General features: G+C 51.9%; 1 protein-coding gene across 1 annotated transcript; it reads right to left on the bottom strand.

The window, feature by feature from the left end:
- Positions 1 to 9,480: 9,480 nt before the first annotated feature.
- On the bottom strand, positions 9,481 to 16,713 carry LOC117977828 (uncharacterized protein ENSP00000382033-like). The gene is made up of 4 exons (XM_063599239.1): positions 16,283 to 16,713; positions 12,617 to 12,710; positions 12,129 to 12,458; positions 9,481 to 9,868 (listed from the first exon to the last, which is right to left on the bottom strand). Exons 2-4 carry the CDS (start codon positions 12,681 to 12,683, stop codon positions 9,753 to 9,755), a joined length of 513 nt encoding a protein of 170 aa, XP_063455309.1. The 5' UTR covers positions 12,684 to 12,710; positions 16,283 to 16,713; the 3' UTR covers positions 9,481 to 9,752.
- Between the last annotated feature and the right edge of the window lie 1,254 nt (positions 16,714 to 17,967).

Raw genomic sequence — 17,967 nt, 5'->3', positions numbered from 1 at the left:
CGCTCAAACCCAGGAGGCAGAGGTTGCAGTGAGCCAAGATTGTGCCATTGCACTCCAGCCTGGGCAACAAGAGTGAAACTCCATCTCAAAAAAAAGAAAAAAAGAAGCTTCTCTTCCTATCAGGTTACTGAGCTAGTGGGATATAAGCCTGGAGTAGCTCCATAATGGAGAACCAGCCTAAGAATGAAGCCAACACAGATGGGAACAGAGATGAGAGAAAAGATAGATTCCTGCTGATATTAAGCACCTTGAACCAGCCAACCAGCCATGCCTGAAGCTTTAAGCATAGACTTTTCAGCACACAAGCCAATACATTTGTTGGAACTATTGTGATAGAAAACCCAACTCAGGCCAGGCACAGTGGCTCACGCCTGTAATCCCAGCACTTTGAGAGACCAAGGCGGGTGAATCAGGAGGTCAGGAGATCAAGACCATCCTGACCAAAATGGTGAAACCCTGTCTCTACTAAAAATATGAAAAATTAATTGGGCATGTTGGTACTTGCCTATAATCCCAGCTACTCGGGATGCTGAGGCAGGAGAATTGCTTGAACCAGGGAGTCAGAGGTTGTAGTGAGCCCAGATTGCACCACTGCACTCCAGCCTGGCAACAGAGTGAGACTCCTTCTCAAAAAAAAAAAACAGAAAAAGAAAACCCAACCCAGGCCAGCTGAGGTGGCTCACACCTATAATCCTAGCAGTTTTGGTGCTCCACACGGGAGGATCACTTGAGTTTAAGAGTAGGAGGCCAGCCTGGGCAACATAGTGGGACGTTGTCTCTTAAAAAAAAATTTTTTTTTTTATTTAGCTGGACGTGGTGGTACTCACCTGTAGTCCCAGCTACTTGGGAGGCTGAGGCGGGAGGATCCCTTAAGCCTAGCAGGTTGAGGTTGCAATGAGCCATGACTGTGCCACTGTATTCCAGCCTGGACAACAGAGCAAGACCCTACCCAAAAAAAAAAAAAAAGAAAGAAAGAAAGAAAGAAAGAGAAAAACCCCACTGAAACTGGCTTAAATGATAATTGGAATCAATTGGCTCATTTAACCAAAATTTCCAGAGCTAGGGTTCAAGTGCAGTGCGATCAAGGCTCTGGCTCCATTCTTTAGCATATGCCTCTTGGACATGTGGCCATTTTCCTTGGCTGGTGTCTTGACTAGCTGCAGATTGGCTGTGGCACATCCATGCCTCAGATCTCTGGCCACGCCATGGAAAACAGAGAGCAGGCTGGGTGCAGTGGTTCACACCTGTAATCCCAGCACTTTGGGAAGCTGAGGTGGGCAGATCATAAGGTCAGGAGTTTGAGACCAGCCTGGCCAATATGGTGAAACCCCATCTCTACTAAAAATACAAAAATTAGCTGGGCATAGTGACGCGCGCCTGTAGTCTCAACTACTTGGAGACTGAGGCAGAAGAATCGCTTGAACCCGGGAGGCGGAGGTTGCAGTGAGCCGAGATCATGCCACTGCACTCCAGCCTGGATGACAGAGCGAGACAGAAAGAAAAGAGAAAGAGAGAGAAAGAAAGAGAGAGAGAAAGAGAAAGAGAGAAAGAGAGAGAAAGAAAGAGAGAAAGGAAGACAGGAAAGGAGGAAGGAAGGAAGGAAGAGAGAGCATCTCTTTCTCTCAATTCAGCAAACTAAAATCCTAGGCTTGCTCTGAATGGAAGAACTTGGATCATGGGAGGGTGAAATGGGGAATTATGATAATTGGCGTAGTCAAATCAGGGCTCATTCCCGGAGTTGCGAGAAGAACAAATGCTGACCAGGAGTGCCCACCACACTAATGAATTTCCTCTTCTTCTTCAGCCAGTCCACTCGCATTTCCCTTTTTTTTTTTTTTTTTTTGAGACGGAGTCTTGCTCTGTAGACCAGGCTGAAGTGCAGTGGCGTGATCTCAGCTCACTGCAAGCTCCGTCTCCCGGGTTCACGCCATTCTCCTGCCTTAGCTGGGACTACAGGTGCCCGCCACCACGCCCGGCTCATTTTTTATATTTTTAGTAGAGACGGGGTTTCACTGTGTTAGCCAGGATGATCTCAATCTCCTGACCTCGTGATCCGCCCGGCTCGGCTTCCCAAAGTGCTGGGATTACAGGCGTGAGCCACCGCGCCCAGCCCACTTGCATTTTCATTAGTCAGTATCCAGATTCCTGATAGTAACCCCATTTTCTGTTTTTTGTGGGTTTTTTTGTTTGTTTTGTTTTGTTTTTTGAGACCGAGTTTCGCTCTTGTTGCCCAGGCTGGAATGCAGTGGCTCGATCTTGGCTCACTGCAACCTCTGCCTCCGGAGTTCAAGCGATTCTCCTGCTTCAGCCTCCTAAGTGGCTGGGATTACGGGCACGTGTTACCACCCCCGGCTAATTTTGTATTTTTAGTAGAGACGGGGTTTCACCATGTTGGTCAGGCTGGTCTCAAACTCCTGACCTCAGGTTATTCTCCTGCCTCAGCCTCCCAGAGTGCTGGGATTAAGTAACCCCATTTTGAAATGGTTTCCATTTAGCTTTTTTGATAGTTCCAAACTTTCATATTTTCAGTCTTCATTAAATCAATTAATAAACTGATCATTCTGCTTGGGATTTACATAATATCTTTCTTCCAGAGCTTTAATTATATTTCATAAACAAATTTCAACGACCTTCATCATGTTTCCTCCCTAGAGCATAATGTGTAACTATAAAAATAGCATCTGTGGCTGGGCGCGGTGGCTCACGCCTATAATCCCAGCACTTTGGGAGGCCGAGGAGGGTGGATCACAAGGTCAGGAGTTTGAGACCATCCTGGCCAAGATGGTGAAACCCCGTCTCTACTAAAAATACCAAAAAATTAGCCGGGCGTGGTGGCGGGCACCTGTAATCCCAGCTACTCAGGAGGCTGAGGCAGAGAATTGCTTGAACCTGGGAGGCAGAGGTTGCAGTGAGCTGAGATCGTGCCACTGCACTCCAGCCTGGGCAACAGAGCAAGACTCTGTCTCAAAAAAAAAAAAAAAAGATAGCATCCACTCAATATCTAGTCTCTGATCTTATGGCACATTTCTGTTCCATTAATCTTTAGGTTTTTTCCCAAAGTGGTGAAGATTCCAAACAAAATGGGCCATTTAAAAAACGTTTTCAGGCTGGTCGCCGTGGCTTACGCCTATAATCCCAGCACTTTGGGGGGCCGAGGTGGCTGGATCACAAGGTCAGGAGTTTGAGACCAGCCTGGCCAACATTATGAAAACCTGTCTCTACTAAAGACACAACAAATTACCTGGGCGTGGTGGTGCATGCCTGTAATCCCAGCTACTCGGGAGGCTGAAGCAGGAGAATCACTTGAACCTGGGAGGCAGAAGTTGCAGTGAGCTGAGATCACACCATTGCACTCTAGCCTGGGTGACAGGGTGAGACTCTGTCTCAAAAGAAAAAAAAAAATGTTTTTGGCTGGGCACAGTGGCTCATGCCTGTAATCCCAATCCCAGCACTTTGTGAGGCCTACCGAGGTGGATGGATCACTTGAGGTCAGGAGTTTGAGACCAGCCTGGCCAACATGGCGAAACCCCGTCTCTACTAAAAATACAAAAATTAGCCAGGCGTGGTGGTGCACACCTGTAGTCCCAGCTACTCGGGAGGCTGAGGCAGGAGAATCCCATGAACCCGGGAGGCAGAGGTTGCAGTAAGCCAAGATCACGCCACTGCACTCCAGCCTGGACAACAGAGCAAGACTCCGTCTCAAAAAAAAAAAAAGTTTTCTTCAGATTGTCAAATTCTGACTTGAAATAGTTATCATAAGCTGAGCCTGGTGGTTCACACCTGTAATCCCAGCACTTTGGGAGACTGAGGTGGGAGAATCGCTTGGGTCCAGTAGCGAGACCTTGTCTCAAAAACAAATCAAACAAACAAAACACAAAAACACAACAACAAAAAGCAAACAACACCCCCCCACCCACCCAAAGAAAAAGAAATGGTAACTACATGGACTAAACATTTCACATGCATTGTTTTAGTAAACAGACACAACCTTGGCTTCAGGTCTTTTTTGTTTTCTGTCACCCAGGCTGGAGTGCAGTGGTGAGATCTCGGCTCACTGCAACCTCCACCTCCCAGGTTCAAGTGATTCTCCTGCCTCAGCCTCCAGAGTAGCTGGAATTACAGGTGCAGGCCACCATGCCCGGCTAACTTTTGTATTTTTAGTAGAGACACAGTTTTACCATGTTGGCCAGGCTGGTCTTGAACTCCTGGCCTCAAGTGATCTGCCAGCCTCAGCCTCCCAAAGTGCTAAGATTACAGGCATGAGCCACGGCACCCGGTCTTGGCTTGTTTCTTGACAGATCGTTGCAACAGGGTAGGACAGGCACACTTATCACTGTTTAACAGATGAGCAAAGTAAACTGAGGTGCAGAGAGGGGCAATAGCTGGTGGCCCAGCTGATAGGCTGAGATTTTCACATGTCAGTCAGAGCCAGGGACCAACATCTATCCACTATTCTCTGCTGTCCTCTCTCAGAGCGCCCCTTCTTTGGAAATGTGCATAGCACCTTTCTACAAGAGACTCTTAGTGTGTTCTGAGAAAGCCGTAGCTCCTCACCTGCCTCAGAAGGGCACGGTGCTTGCTTCTTCAGAAAATTTACAGACAAGTTTCACACGCTTAAAACTTTCAGCTTGGCTTGAGAGTTAAAACATAACCACTCCAAACTGTAATACAAAGAAGTCTGCTCAAAAGAGTAGCATTTGACCAGCCTGGGCAACATAGGGAAACCCCATCTCTACAAAAAAAAAAAAAAGAGTACAAAAATTAGCCAGACGTGGTGGCACATGCCTGTAATCTCAGCTACTCAGGAGGCTAAGGCAGGAGAATTGCTTGAACCCCGGAGGCGGAGTTTGCAGTGAGCTCACATCGCATCACTGCACTCCAGCCTGGGTGACAGAGCAATACTCCATCTCGAAGAAAAAGAAAAAAAAAAAAAATACATGCACAGAAAAAAAGTTCAATCAGTGCATAAGGACATATGCAACAAGTCTCCCTCCTACTGTTTCTCCTGATCTGCAGATCCCCTCCCTAATGGCAATCACTGTTACAGTGTAACAGAGATTCTGACATAATCTTATTGTATGTATTTCCTTCACCCCCACACATGCAAACAGTAACTCCCTCCACACACTACCTCATGCTTATATCATTAACGGTGTAACTGTTGGAGATTGTTGCACACCCACCAAAAGAGAACTGCCTTATTCTGTTTGTTTGTTTGTTTGTTTTGAGACGGAGTCTCTGCCGCTCAGGCTGGAGTGCAGTGGCACGATCTCGGCTCACTGCAACCTACGCCTCCCAGGTTCAAGCAATTCTCCTGCCTCAGGCTCCCGAGCAGCTGGCATTACAGGCATGCACCACCATGCCCAGCTAATTCTTTTGTATTTTTAGTAGAGACTGGGTTTCACCATATTGGCCAGGCTGGTCTTGAACTCTTGACCTCAGGTGATCCACCCGCCTCGGCCTCCCAAAGTGCTAGGATTACAGGCGTCAGCCACCACGCCCAGGCTCTTTTTTTTTTTGAGTCAGAGTCTTGCTCTGTTGCCCAGGCTGGAGTGCAGTGGCACAATCTCAGCTCACTGCAACCTCCGCGTTCCAGGTTCAAATGATTGTCCTGCCTCAGCCTCCCGAGTAGCTGGGACTACAGGCATGCACCACCATGCCCAGATAATGTTTGTATTTTTAGGAGAGATGCGGTTTCACCATGTTGACCAGGCTGGTCTTGAACTCCTGACCTCAGGTGACCCACTGCACCTGGCCCAAATTTTTTTTTTTTCTCAGACGGAGTCTCACTCTGTTGCCTAGGCTGGAGTGCAGTGGTGTGATCTTGGCTCACTGCAACCTCTACCTCCCAGGTTCAGCGATTCTCCTGCCTCAGCCTCCCGAGTAGCTGGGATTACAGGCATGTGCCGCCATGCCCAGCTACTTTTTTGTATTTTTAGTGGAGATGGGGTTTCACCATGTTGGCCAGGCTGGTCTCAAACTCCTGACCTCAAGTGATCCACCCACCTTGGCCTCCCAAAGTGCTGGGATTACAGGCGTGAGCCACCACTCCCGGCCCCTAATTTGTGTATTTTTAGTGGAGATGGGGTTTCACCATGTTGGCCAGGCTGGTCTCAAACTCCTGACCTCAAGTGATCCACCCACCTTGGCCTCCCAAAGTGCTGGGATTACAGGCGTGAGCCACCACTCCCGGCCCCTAATTTGTGTATTTTTAGTAGAGATGGGGTTTCACCATGTTGGCCAGGCTGGTCTCAAACTCCTGACCTCAAGTGATCCACCCACCTTGGCCTCCCAAAGTGCTGGGATTACAGGTGTGAGCCACCACCCCCGTCCCCTGATTTTTGTATTTTTAGTAGAGATGGGGTTTCGCCACATTGGCCAGGCTGGTCTCGAACTTCTGACCTCAGGTGATCCACCCACCTCGGTCTCCCAAAGTGCTGGGATTACAGGCGTGAGCCCCTGTACCCAACCTCATTCTTAAAGCCTTCCTATATTTAACCAGTCCCCAGCAGATGACGTACATTATACCCTGCATTCTGTTTCTCATATATGTTCTTGCGCAAATTTAACTGCAGGGTAAGTTTCTAGAAGGGAAATTCCATAGTCTAGACTAAAGGTTACTGGTAGGCCAGGTATCTCAACCTATATTTGATTCTCAGATCCAAAGGTAGGATTTAAAGAACAAAACTGCTTCATGTTCAGTGGGGTTTCACATGCCAGCTGCAGGTGAGAGCTCTGGGGATTTGCATGCTGTCAGCCAACACCCTAGCCACCTGGAGAGGTCCTCTGTTGAATTAACTGCCCAGCGTCTGTCCACCCTGCGGACCACCCACAGCAGTGTTGCCTTCAAAAACTTGCCTGCTGGTCGGGCACAGTAGCTCATGCCTGTAATCCCAGCACTTTGGGAGGCCGAGGCAGGCGGATCACATGAGATCAGGAGTTCAAGACTAGCCTGGCCAACATGGTGAAACCCTGTCTCTACTAAAAATACAAAAATTAGCAGGGCATGGTGGTACATGCCTGTAGTCCCAGCTACTTGGGAGGCTGAGGCAGGAGAATCCGTTGAATGTGGGAGGCAGAGGTTGCAGTGCACCGAGATGACGCCACTGTACTCCAGCCTGGGTGACAGAGCGAGAATCCACCTCAAAAAACAAACAGGCCAGGCGCGGTGGCTCACGCCTGTAATCCCAGAACTTTGGGAGGCCGAGGCAGGTGGATCACGAGGTCAGATCGAGACCATCCTGGCTAACACAGTGAAACCCCGTCTCTATAAAAATACAAAAAATTAGCCGGGTGTGGTGGCAGGCGCCTGTAGTCCCAGCTACTCGGGAGGCTAAGGCAGGAGAATGGCATGAACCCGGGAGGCGGAGTTTGCAGTGAGCCAAGATCGCGCCACTGCACTCCAGCCTGGGCGATAGAGCGAGACTCCGTCTCAAAAACAAACAAACAAACAAAAAACTTGCCTGTTAATTCTCATTTCTGAGATCCTGGAGCTACCTTGGGTGGTGGCCTGTCCAAGCCTGGCCTTTGTTTTGTTTTGTTTATTTGTTTTGAGACAGTCTTGTTCTCTTACCCAGGCTGGAGTGCAGCGGCGTGATCATGGCTCACTGCAGCCTCAAACTCCTGGGCTCAAGCGATCCTCCCACCTCAGCCTCCCAAGTCTTTGGGATTATAGGCGTGAGCGACCGTGCTGGCTTGCCTTTGGTTCTCTGAACTACTCCAGTTCTTTCCACTAAATCCACCCCCCTCTTTTTTCCCCTTTGGTTAATCAGAATCCATATCTTTTGCTCCAGATCAAAGAACCCTACCCGATGATCCCTTCTCCATTCACAAAATCAATAACATACTCAAAATCAATAAACAGCTGACCGAGCACAGTGGCTCACGCCTGTAATCCCAGCACTTTCGGAGGCAGAGGTGGGCGGATCACAAGGTCAGGAGTTCGAGTCCAGACTGACCAACATGGTGAAACCCCGTCTCTACTTAAAAAATACAAAAATTAGCTGGGCGTGGTGGTGTGCACCTGTAATCCCAGCTACTTGGGAGGCTGAGGCAGGAGAATTGCTTGAACCCGGGAGCCCGAGATTGCAGTGAGCTGATATCATGCGACTGCACTCCAGCCTGGGTGACAGAACGAGACTCCGTCTCAAAAAAAAAAAGAATGTGGCCGGGCGCGGTGGCTCACGCCTGTAATCCCAGCACTTTGGGAGGCCGAGGCAGGTGGATCACCAGGTCAGGAGTTCGAGACCAGCCTGGCCAATTTGGTGAAACCCCGTCTCTACTAAAAAATACAAAAATTAGCCAGGCATGGTGATGGGCGCCTGTCCCAGGCTGTTTTTATGTTATGTGGGGATGAGGCACTGACCCTGTGGGCCGGGATCTCTCTGGGGACGCTTCCCTTGCTTTGTGTCTACACTCCTTAAGGCAAACTACTTGGGAGGCTGAGGCAGGAGAATCACTTAAACCCGGGAGGCGGAGGTTGCAGTGAGCTGAGATCGCGCCACTGCACTCCAGCCTGGGCGACAGAGCAAGAATCCATCTCAAAAAAAAAAAAAAAAAGTAACAAGACTCTTAACAGCTGTGGAGATCTGTGCCTATTCTGAGTGCTTCTCCACTACTTCCTGATACTGATTTAGCTCTGTGTATATATTTGTTGAAGTAATGCTTAGATCTTAGTTGTATTCATCCAGTGCCCTCCCAATCATGTTTTGTGTGGAATAGCAAATCACTTTCTGCTTGTATTCCAAAAATGTTGCAGAAAGACTTGCCACCCTGCTGGGGACTGTCCCTGCCCCCTGACCACTTCTGGCCTGCCTTACACTCGATTATTTTGGGCAAAAAGTGCAAATCAAGACTGAGATGTCAGGCCAGGTGCAGTGGCTCACGCCTGTAATCCCAACACTTTGGGAGCCGATGGATCACTCAAGCCCAGGAGTTCAAGACCAGTCTGAGTAACATGGCGAAAAAAACCTGTCTTTACAAAAAGTAAAATAATTAGTGAGGCATGATGGCATGCGCACACCTGTAGTCTCAGCTTCTCGGGATAGTCACAGCTACTTGGGAGGCTGAGGTGGGAGGATCACCTGAGGCCAGGGACACAGGTACATCAAGGCTGCAGTGGGCTGTGATCACACCACTGCACTCCAGCCTGAGTAACAGAGTAATACCCTGTTTCAAAAAAAAAAGAAAGAAAGAAAGAAAGAAAAAACAAAGAAAAAAAACAAAAAGGAAAAGGAAAAAGAAAGAGAGAGAGAGAGATAATCCAGGACTTTTTTTGAAGGGAGAGGGAAACAGGACTGTCTGACACGCGGGAAAATTGCTTGAATTCTCCAGCCTTCCCATTTGGATGCTTTTCTCTTTGCGTGAACACAGCCATAAGCTGGCTCGTTATAGAGGCATAGGCAGTGGTTGAAAATACAGGTCCTAGCAACAAGGAAGTCTGGGTTTGAATCCAGACTCAGCCACTTTCCAGCTGTGTGACCTGGGAGAAGTCACTGTTCCTCTCTGAGCCTGGAGCTACCTGCATCACTACCCTGAACTGATGAATGGAAAGCACTTGGTACAAAATCCAGCACATACTCGGCACACATAACTCACAGCTCGGTGTAATTAGAAGAATGCCAGGAGGACTGGCCTGCACGCTGGAAGGGGCTCTAGACAAGGCTGACCATCAGGATCCCCTGGTTGGTCCAGAGATCTCGGAACAGACTGGTTCTCCCCGCCGCTTCTGCCTCCCACTCACCTCCACTCGTTCATGCAACTGTAGTTTTCTTAGCCCCTGAAACTGGGTTGGGGCTGCCGCAGGGGCCATCAGGCTGTGAGGGAGGCTGACGCAGACACAGTAGGTAAGAGGCCAAGATGTACAGTCCTGAAAGAGGGCAGGAGGCTGGTGACTCAGTGGGTGAGAAAATGCAAAGGCTGGGGCTATCTTAGCCCAGAAAAGGACAAATTTTTTTTCCCCAAATTATTTTCCTTCTTTTGTCTCTTTCTCCCCTCCCTCTCTCGCTCCTTCCTGCTTTTCTTCTTTTCCCTCCATTACTTTCTTTAATCCAAAGGAAATTTAAGTGGAGGACATAAAAGCATATGCTGTTATTAATTTTTGCAAATGTCCTTAACTGAGAGGCACCGAGCAGAAAGAAGAACACAATTGCATCGCCATTATCTTCATCTGGGCCACCAGATACCAGCCACCCACTCTCTCAGACAATGGCAGAAAGGACAAGCCAGCCCCCAGGGACCCGGCCCTGCCAGCTTACCTGTTGGCACACCTCCCCTGAGCACTGCAGCCTCACCAACTGTCTGGGGTCCCTGAGACTGCCTGCTCACACTCACCTCTGAGCCTTCCTGTCTGCTATTCCCTCTGCCTGGAACATCCTCTCCACTCCCCCTTAGACCCCCTCTAGCAGCTGTCCTGGCTGACTGCTAATTGGCTTTAGGATTCAGGGAGGCATCCTGCCTTGGGTGCCTTCTTTGATGGCCACAGATCAAGTTAGGGGTCTTCTCTGGCTGCTTATCCTCATAGCACCTGCTCCCGGATGTGACAGACAGCTTCAGTTTTGTCACCCTGTGGTCCAGCAGCTTTCTGAGGGAGGGCTGGGACCAGCTCTCATTTACCTGTGTCCCTCACCCCTGCAAGGTTCTGGCCACAGCAAGCAATGCCTAAGCACATATTTGTGGAGTAAAGGTATAAAAGACAAGGCATCCCAGATGGGCGTGGTGGCTCAATCCTAGCACTTGGAGAGTCTGAGACGGGAGGATCACCTGAGGGCAAGAGTTTCAGATCAGCGTGGGCAACCCAGTGAGACCCCATCTCTAAAAAAAAAAACATATTTTTGTTTGTTTGTTTGTTGTTTTTTAATTAGCCAGGCGTATTGGTGTGCACCTGTAATCTCAGCTACTTGAGAGGCTGAGGTGGGAGGATCAGTTAAGCCCAGGAAGTTGAGGCTGCAGTGAGTTATCATCCCACCACTGCACTTCAGCCTGGGCAATGGAGCAACACCCTGTCTCAAAAAAAAAAAAAAAAAAGGCAAGACATCCCTGGAGGAAGCCACTCTGTAGACCACAGGCTAACAGAGCATGGTTGAGCAGGGAGGAGTTGGGAGCTGCACCCAGCACCTCACACAATGTTATCATGGAGCTGGGGACAGAGCAGGTTCCAGAGCTGGGTTTGAGTCCCAGCTCCTCCGATGATGATATGACACCCCAGACATGTGCAGGGGTGTCCTCTAAGCCTCAGCTTCCTCACTGCAATTTGGGGCTCTGTCTCTTTCTGGCAGGGAGTTATTGGGAAGACCAAATGAGATCATGTCCCCCTCCCAAACCCTGCAAGGCCTTTGCGTCACAGTTAGAATGAAGTCTACATATAGCCCTGTCCACTCGCAGCCTGCCTCCCTTCCCCATTCGCACACGGAGCCCCCTCCAACCTCCCCCCCACACATACTGAGCCCTGTGCTCTTTCCTCTGCCCAAATGGCCCTTCTCTCAGACATCTAGATGTCCATCCTCCTTCCCTCAGTCTGCCTCTCGGAGCAGTCTTCCTGACCACTACAACGATGCCTCCCCAACCCCGGCCTGCGTCACTCCCCACGCCCACCCTGCTTTGCAGCATCGCTCCCTGGCTGACATTACATCATGCATTTATTTCTTTGCTTATTGTCTCCCTCCCCTCCATGAGGGCAGGAACCTTCATCTGTCTTGTTGACAGTAGCATCCCTAGAACCTAGCTCAGGCCTGACTCACAGTGTGTGCTCAGTCCACATTTGGGAAACCAATGGAGAGATGAATGGCACAGAGATGCGCTCAGGAACCCAGTTCCCTGACCTCCCATCCAGGCTGCACCCCTCAGGAGTCTAGGTTCCTGCTGATTGGTAGAGTTCAGGACCCAGGGCTGGAAAGTGTCCACCCACAGGGCAGATGGGCCAAGGCCATGTGCTCAAGGTGTGCAGGGCTAGGAGAGGGGGTCAGCCCCAGCTCCCATATGAGGGGCATGTGCCTCGCCTTGCCCCTGCTTTGGCTAGAGGGTACCCTGTTCACCAGAGATGAGCCTAGGCTCTCCCCGGGCCTGGCTCTGGCTTTACCCCAGAGCCCTCCAACTCGCAGACCTCCAGGCAAGGAGGGCTGGGGACCCACCTGTCCCAGCCATTTGCCTTTTCTCCAGTAACAGAGCCCAGAGGGGTCCCTGCCTCGGCCCAAAATCACACAGCAGATTGGGGTAGAGCCGGAGAGGACCTGAGACTCCTGTGCCAGCCTGGGCATCCCCTCCACTGCCAGGGAAGGACTGCATCCAAGTCGCATCCGTACCCAGGCCGAGGTGTCCGAGGCCCAGGCTGAAATCCGGTTGCTGCTGCAGAGACCAAGTTTCCAAGGCCTTGTCAAGTGGGCTGTGCCAGATGATCCCCAGGCCTGTCATTGGCTGCTGTTCGGCTCGGACACACCAAACCTCACCAAGCACTTCCATTTCTGAGGGAATAGAGGTTGTGGCTTCCGTCAAGCACCCATTTACCCCACCCTCCTCCTCCTCTTCCTGCAAACTTGAGTCACAGCTGCCCTGCTGGGCTCAGGCCCCAGGGATGTCTGAGTCAGCCTGGCTGGGGTTCCAGTCCTGACACCGCCCTTACCAGCTGGGAGACTCCGGGAACCTCCAACCCTGCTGAGCCTCCACTTCGACATCCGTGAAACAGCCATGAATAAGCAGGTCTCAAAGGTCGACTCCTGTATGCAGGGACACAGCATGCAGTAGGTGCCCAACCATAACAGCAGCACCCACCTGGAGCCCCTTATAGCAGCCCTTCTCCTCTGCACTTCCACATGGCATCTCATTTAACCTTCACCACAACCCAACTAGGAAGGCACCATCATTATCCCATTTTACTGATGAAGAAACTGAGGCCCAGGAAGGTGAATTTACCAGCCAGCTCACAAATGGACTAGTAGATGGCAGTTTGTGGATTGGAGCCCAGAGGCTGTGCTCCTGCCCACACCCTCTCAAATGAGGGCTATAAAATAACACTCTAAGAGCTCTTCCTACGTGCCTGGCAGTGTACTAAGAATTTGAGTCTTCAGTACGTTCAATCTTCACAACAGCCCTATGAGGTGGGGGTTATGAGGAGCCACCATTTTACAGATGGGTAAGCCAAGACACAGAGAGAGGATGTGGCTTGCCACAGACCACATGGCTGGTGAGCATAGGAGCCAAGATTCCAACCCGTTTCCCATCCTGGCCAAGAATAACACTCCTGCTTCTTCATTTCTCCGAAAGAAGCCATGCTGTCTCCATCCCTGGCTGTGACTTGGGCTGCTTGTCCCTTCTCTGCCCACCCACCCACCCCCAGGGCTGTGCTGGGGAGAGAAGGTGGTTCCTGGAGCCCTCTAGCCTCTGAAAAGCATGGCAGTGGCGCAACGTAGAGGATGGGCTTAAAGCCAAAGAAACACAGCTTCTTTTGTTGTTGTTGTTGTTGTTTGGGTTTTTGTTTTTGTTTTGTTTTGAGACAGAGTCTCACTCTGTCCCGAGAGTGCAGTGGTGTGATCCTGGCTCTCTGCAAGCTCTGCCTCCTGGGTTCACGCCATTCTCCTGCCTCAGCCTCCCGAGTAGCTGAGACTACAGGCACCTGCCACCAAGCTCAGCTAATTTTTTGTATTTTTAGTAGAGACAGGGTTTCACCATGTTAGCCAGGATGGTCTCGATCTCCTGACCTCATGATCCACCCACCTCGGCCTCCCAAAGTGCTGGGATTACAGGCATGAGCCACCGTGCCCAGTCTTTTTTTTTTTTTTTTTTTTTAAGACGGAGTCTTGCTCCGTTGCCCAGGCTGGATGCAGTGGCACGATCTCGGCTCACTGCAACCTCCACCTCCTGGGTTCAAGCAATTCTCCTGCCTCAGCCTCCCGAGTAGCATGGATTACAGGCGTGTGCCACCACGCCTGGCTAATTTTTGTATGTTTAGGGTTTTGCCATCTTGGCCAGGCCAGTCTCGAACTCCTGACTTCAGGTGATCCGCTCACCTCGGCCTCCCAAAGTGCTGAGATTACAGGCGTGAGCCACCATGCCTGGCCAAGAAACATGGGTTCTAATCCCAATGCCCCCGCTTCCTAGCTATGGGACCTTGATTGAGTCCTGTACCATGCCTCAGTTTCCCCACTTATAAAAAGAGGTTACTAAAAAGGATGCTTCACTCAAGGGTGTGAAGACCCAGTGAATGAAGTGTTAATAAGAGCGCCACGTATAGCGATGCTGCTGTTCAGCTGCTCCAGGGTGGACTCCCTTGACTTGCTGGGAGTTACAATGAGGAAGGAAGGACCATTAAACCTGTAGGTCTTACCAGAGATAGTGCGTTTCCTAAAACCAAATCCTGCCCTTGCTCCAAAACTGTCAGTGGTGGTTTCCCATGACCATGCCACAGTCCCAGGGTCTCCCCTGGCCTTCAAGGCTGGCACAGTCTGACCCTGCCAACGTCCCTAGTGCCACCATCTGTCAGCCCCTCCATGCTCCTGCTCCTGGTCTGCACATGCTGTTCTCTTTGCCAAGAATGCCATTTCCCCAGCCCCCTGGTCCCGATGGGGAACACCTCCTCATCCTTCAAAGCCAAGCTGGAAGGGAACATCTTTGGAGATGCCGCTTGACCTCCCAGGCAGAAGGGGTCATTCTCCCTGGAGATGTGGTCACGTCATTAACCACACTGGGTGAGAATCATCAGAAGCTGTTCCTGCCTCTTCCATCAAGCAAGGGGCTCTGGAGGCCAGAAAACGCCTATGAATCATGCCCACACCCCCAGAGCCCAGCATGGGGCGGGCTCAGGTTAGGTCAATCGTGTTTGAAGACTGAATAAATGAATGTCTTCATTTGCTACCCTCAGAAGCCCAGTCCGGAAAAAAATTCCAGTGCAAGGTTTTCGGCTTGAATGAGATCCCAAGAATCACCTTTAGGTTGTCAGGAAAATGATACAGGGAAGGGAAGGAGCCAACAAAGGGTATGGGAATGAGCACATAACACCATGGACAGCTGGGGAACCTTGGGCGATGATGCAGAACTGTTTATCACTAACTCTCACCAGGTCAGTCGTGCATCAAGGCTACTCGGGGGATAGCACTTTACAGCCTACTCTAGCACTACGGTGGCCTTCTGGGGCAGGGGGCCAGCAGGCTGCAGCTGCTGGATGAAGCCCCCAGGCAGAGTCGCTGGTCCTCAGGTGCTCAAGCTTAGCTGGAAGCCTTCAGGTTGCTGTGCAATGGAATAGTGAGTACCCAGAGGATATGTGCATGTGTTACAGTGAGTGAGTGAATGAACGAATGAATGGAGAATCAAGAAAAGAGCCGCGTATCTTCAGTCATTGAGCAGACACAGGCCTTCTGCTGTGTGGCCCTGGACGAGCCAACATGCCTCTCTGACCCTGGTTTCCTCTTCTATAAAGCAGGAATGCTAGCCCAGCCTCCCAGGAGATAAAGGGTGGGAGGTCCCCAGAGAGTGAGAAGGGTTCCACCTGGGCTCCCAGACTCAATCTCAGCTCCAGGAAGCAGGACATGGCCCCAGTGAGGGTTCTCTGTGGGTGAAGAAGCCACAGAAGGCAGGCACAGTGCCCCGGTTGGAACCACAGGGGCCCCGAAGCAACCACATCATGGCCACCACAGCCTCCACCATCCCACAGCAATTTCCGCTGCTGCCTCTCCCAGGGCAAGATCTCCCACCAGTGGCTGGCTGTCCCCTCTGCCAGCACCTGCCCCGGGTGGGCCCTGCAGCATGGCCATGGCTGCTGCAAGGCAGGCTGGCAGCTGCTCCTGTGTGCAGCAGCGTGTCTGCTTTGAAAAGCCACAGAGACTCCTGTGGTTAGGGGCTCATGTTACAGTAGCACACGTTCGAATCCCAGTTCTACTACTTGTGACTGTGGGAAAGTAATTTCACCCCAGTCCTCTCTGGTCTCATTGATCACATGGAACTAACATTCTATTGTCCCCTCTGGTGGTCTCAACTCCAGCAGTTTGTGAGATGGTTGCCTTCACTGTTTTCCCTACTGCAGAACCCATAAGGACACAGTTATCTTGCCTCCTGCCCCAACCCCAGGGTCTTGAACACAGTAAGTGCTCGATAAATGCTTGGTAAATACATGAATTATTGTCTGACCCGCCTTGCTCTTCCAGTCCAAACTTAAATGTCGCCTCCTCCAGGCAGCTTTCCCTGATTCCTTTCCTGAGTTCCCAGAATCTCTTCCAACTCCTTTAACCTCTTTCCTGCAGCTGCCTGGCCTACTGGGTGTGGCTGCCAGTTATCGGACCCCGCACCCTCCACCTACCTTTCCCCAGGTTTGCGCGGGGCCTGCCGGCCTGCCCGCCCCGAGGGAATGAAGGGCTGGAAGGAAGGGGAGGGAGAAAGGAGGCGGCGCAGATACCTCCAGAAGGGGAGGCGGCGGGGGATTCTCGAAGCCCCGGCCAAGACCCGCAGCCTCAGCAAGCCAAGATGCGAGCAGGGGCCCGGCCGGAAGGAGGCGGGGGAGGGGCGGCCAGGGAGCTGGACGCCAGCGGGCGGACGGGCGGGGGCGGCGGGGGTGGCGGGAGGGTTGGGGGCGGGGGCCTGGTATTTCCTGAGGCCCTTCAGGAAATGCTCTGGGCCGCCCCTGGGCGGGATCGGCGGTGGGATGGGCCTGGGAGGGATCCACAGGCTCCTTCCCTGCGCTGCCCTGGACTCTCTGGCGCGCTGTCTCTGCGGGCCCTCTTCCCCGTCGAGGAGGCGCTGCTCAAGCCCCATTTCACGGAGGAAGAAACCAAGACTCAGAGAGGGCCACCGGGGTCACAGTCTCTCTCTCCTGCACAGTTCTGCGGCTGCGCCAGCGCCGGCCCGCTCCCTCCACGTCCCCGGCCCCTGTCAGGGCTGCGGCAGCCGCAGAAACCCCGGGCCGGGCTCCCTATGGCAGGGCCAGGGCGGAGGACTGGGAGACGGGGCGGGAAGGCGAGGCGGGGCCCGGCGTATCCCACGCACAGACCGCGCAGCGCGCACAGCCCCGGCCCTCAGGGAGAGCAGTGCTGGCTGCCCTGCCCGGGATCGTCCTCCCCTGCCTCGGCCCGGACACGGCCAGGCAGGACCCCGCGACACATCAGACGCCCCACCTCACACTCGGGACCCTGAGACACTCACTGTTCACCTAACGACTCGCTCCCTCCTCCGCTGACGGAGGAGTCAGTCCATCGGGACTGGATGGGCTCCGTGTGCTCGAGTTCAAATCCTGCCTCACCACCCGCTGGCTGGCGCTTTTCTTGTCTAAGAAGAGCACCGCAGTTCCCTCTGTGTGGTGGGGATAACAGCACAGCCTGCCTCAGAAAGTTGCAGTGAGAACTAAATGCGTTCTGCTGGGCGCGGTGGCTCAGGCCTTAATCCTAGCACTTTGGGAGGCCGGGCCTGAGGACGGCTTGAGGTCAGGAGTTTGAGACTAGCCTGGTCAACATTGTGAGACCCCCCCCCCCCCCCGTCTCTACAAATTTGTTTTTTTTTGGGTTTTTTTTGTTTTTTTTAGCCGGAGCCTCGCTCTGTCGCCCAGGCTGGAGTGCAGTGGCGCGATCTCAAGTGAGCGATCTCAGCTCACTGCAACCTCCGTCTCCCGAGTTCAAGCGATTCTCCTGCCTCATCCTCTCGAGTAGCTGGGACTACAGGCGCGTGCCACCACGCCTGGCTAATTTTTTGTATTTTTGCTAGAGACGGGGTTTCACCGCGTTAGCCAGGATTGTCACAATTTCCTGACCTCGTGATCCGCCCGCCTGAGCCTCCCAAAGTGCTGGGATTACAGGCGTGAACCACCGCGCCCGGCCTACAAAATATTTTTAAAACGCGTCGATCAGTATAAAGCGCTGTGCCTGGCACATCCTGTGCTCAATCTGCTATTGTGACAAAATCGTGCTCAGGCCCCTGCCACCTGCAAACAAAGTCTCTCTCTCTTTGACATTTACCCACCACCGTTTCAACCTGCGCAGTCTCTCCTTTTCTCTC

The sequence above is a fragment of the Pan paniscus genome, chromosome 19 (assembly GCF_029289425.2).
Source record: "Pan paniscus chromosome 19, NHGRI_mPanPan1-v2.0_pri, whole genome shotgun sequence".
NCBI lineage: Eukaryota > Metazoa > Chordata > Mammalia > Primates > Hominidae > Pan > Pan paniscus.
Note: the sequence above shows the minus strand (reverse complement) of the source record. Positions and strands in the feature narration are given on the sequence as shown.

Bases quoted from the DNA above. Each gene is read 5' to 3' on its own strand.
- LOC117977828 (XM_063599239.1), bottom strand. From the start codon at position 12,683: ATGGCTGTTTCACGGATGTCGAAGTGGAGGCTCAGCAGGGTTGGAGGT. The intron at 12,459-12,616 runs GTAAGGGCGGTG...CTATTCCCTCAG, and splicing joins TTCCCGGAGTCTCCCAGCTG to AAATGGAAGTGCTTGGTGAG. The intron at 9,869-12,128 runs GTGGGTCCCCAG...GCCCTCTTTCAG, and splicing joins AAGGCAAATGGCTGGGACAG to GACTGTACATCTTGGCCTCT.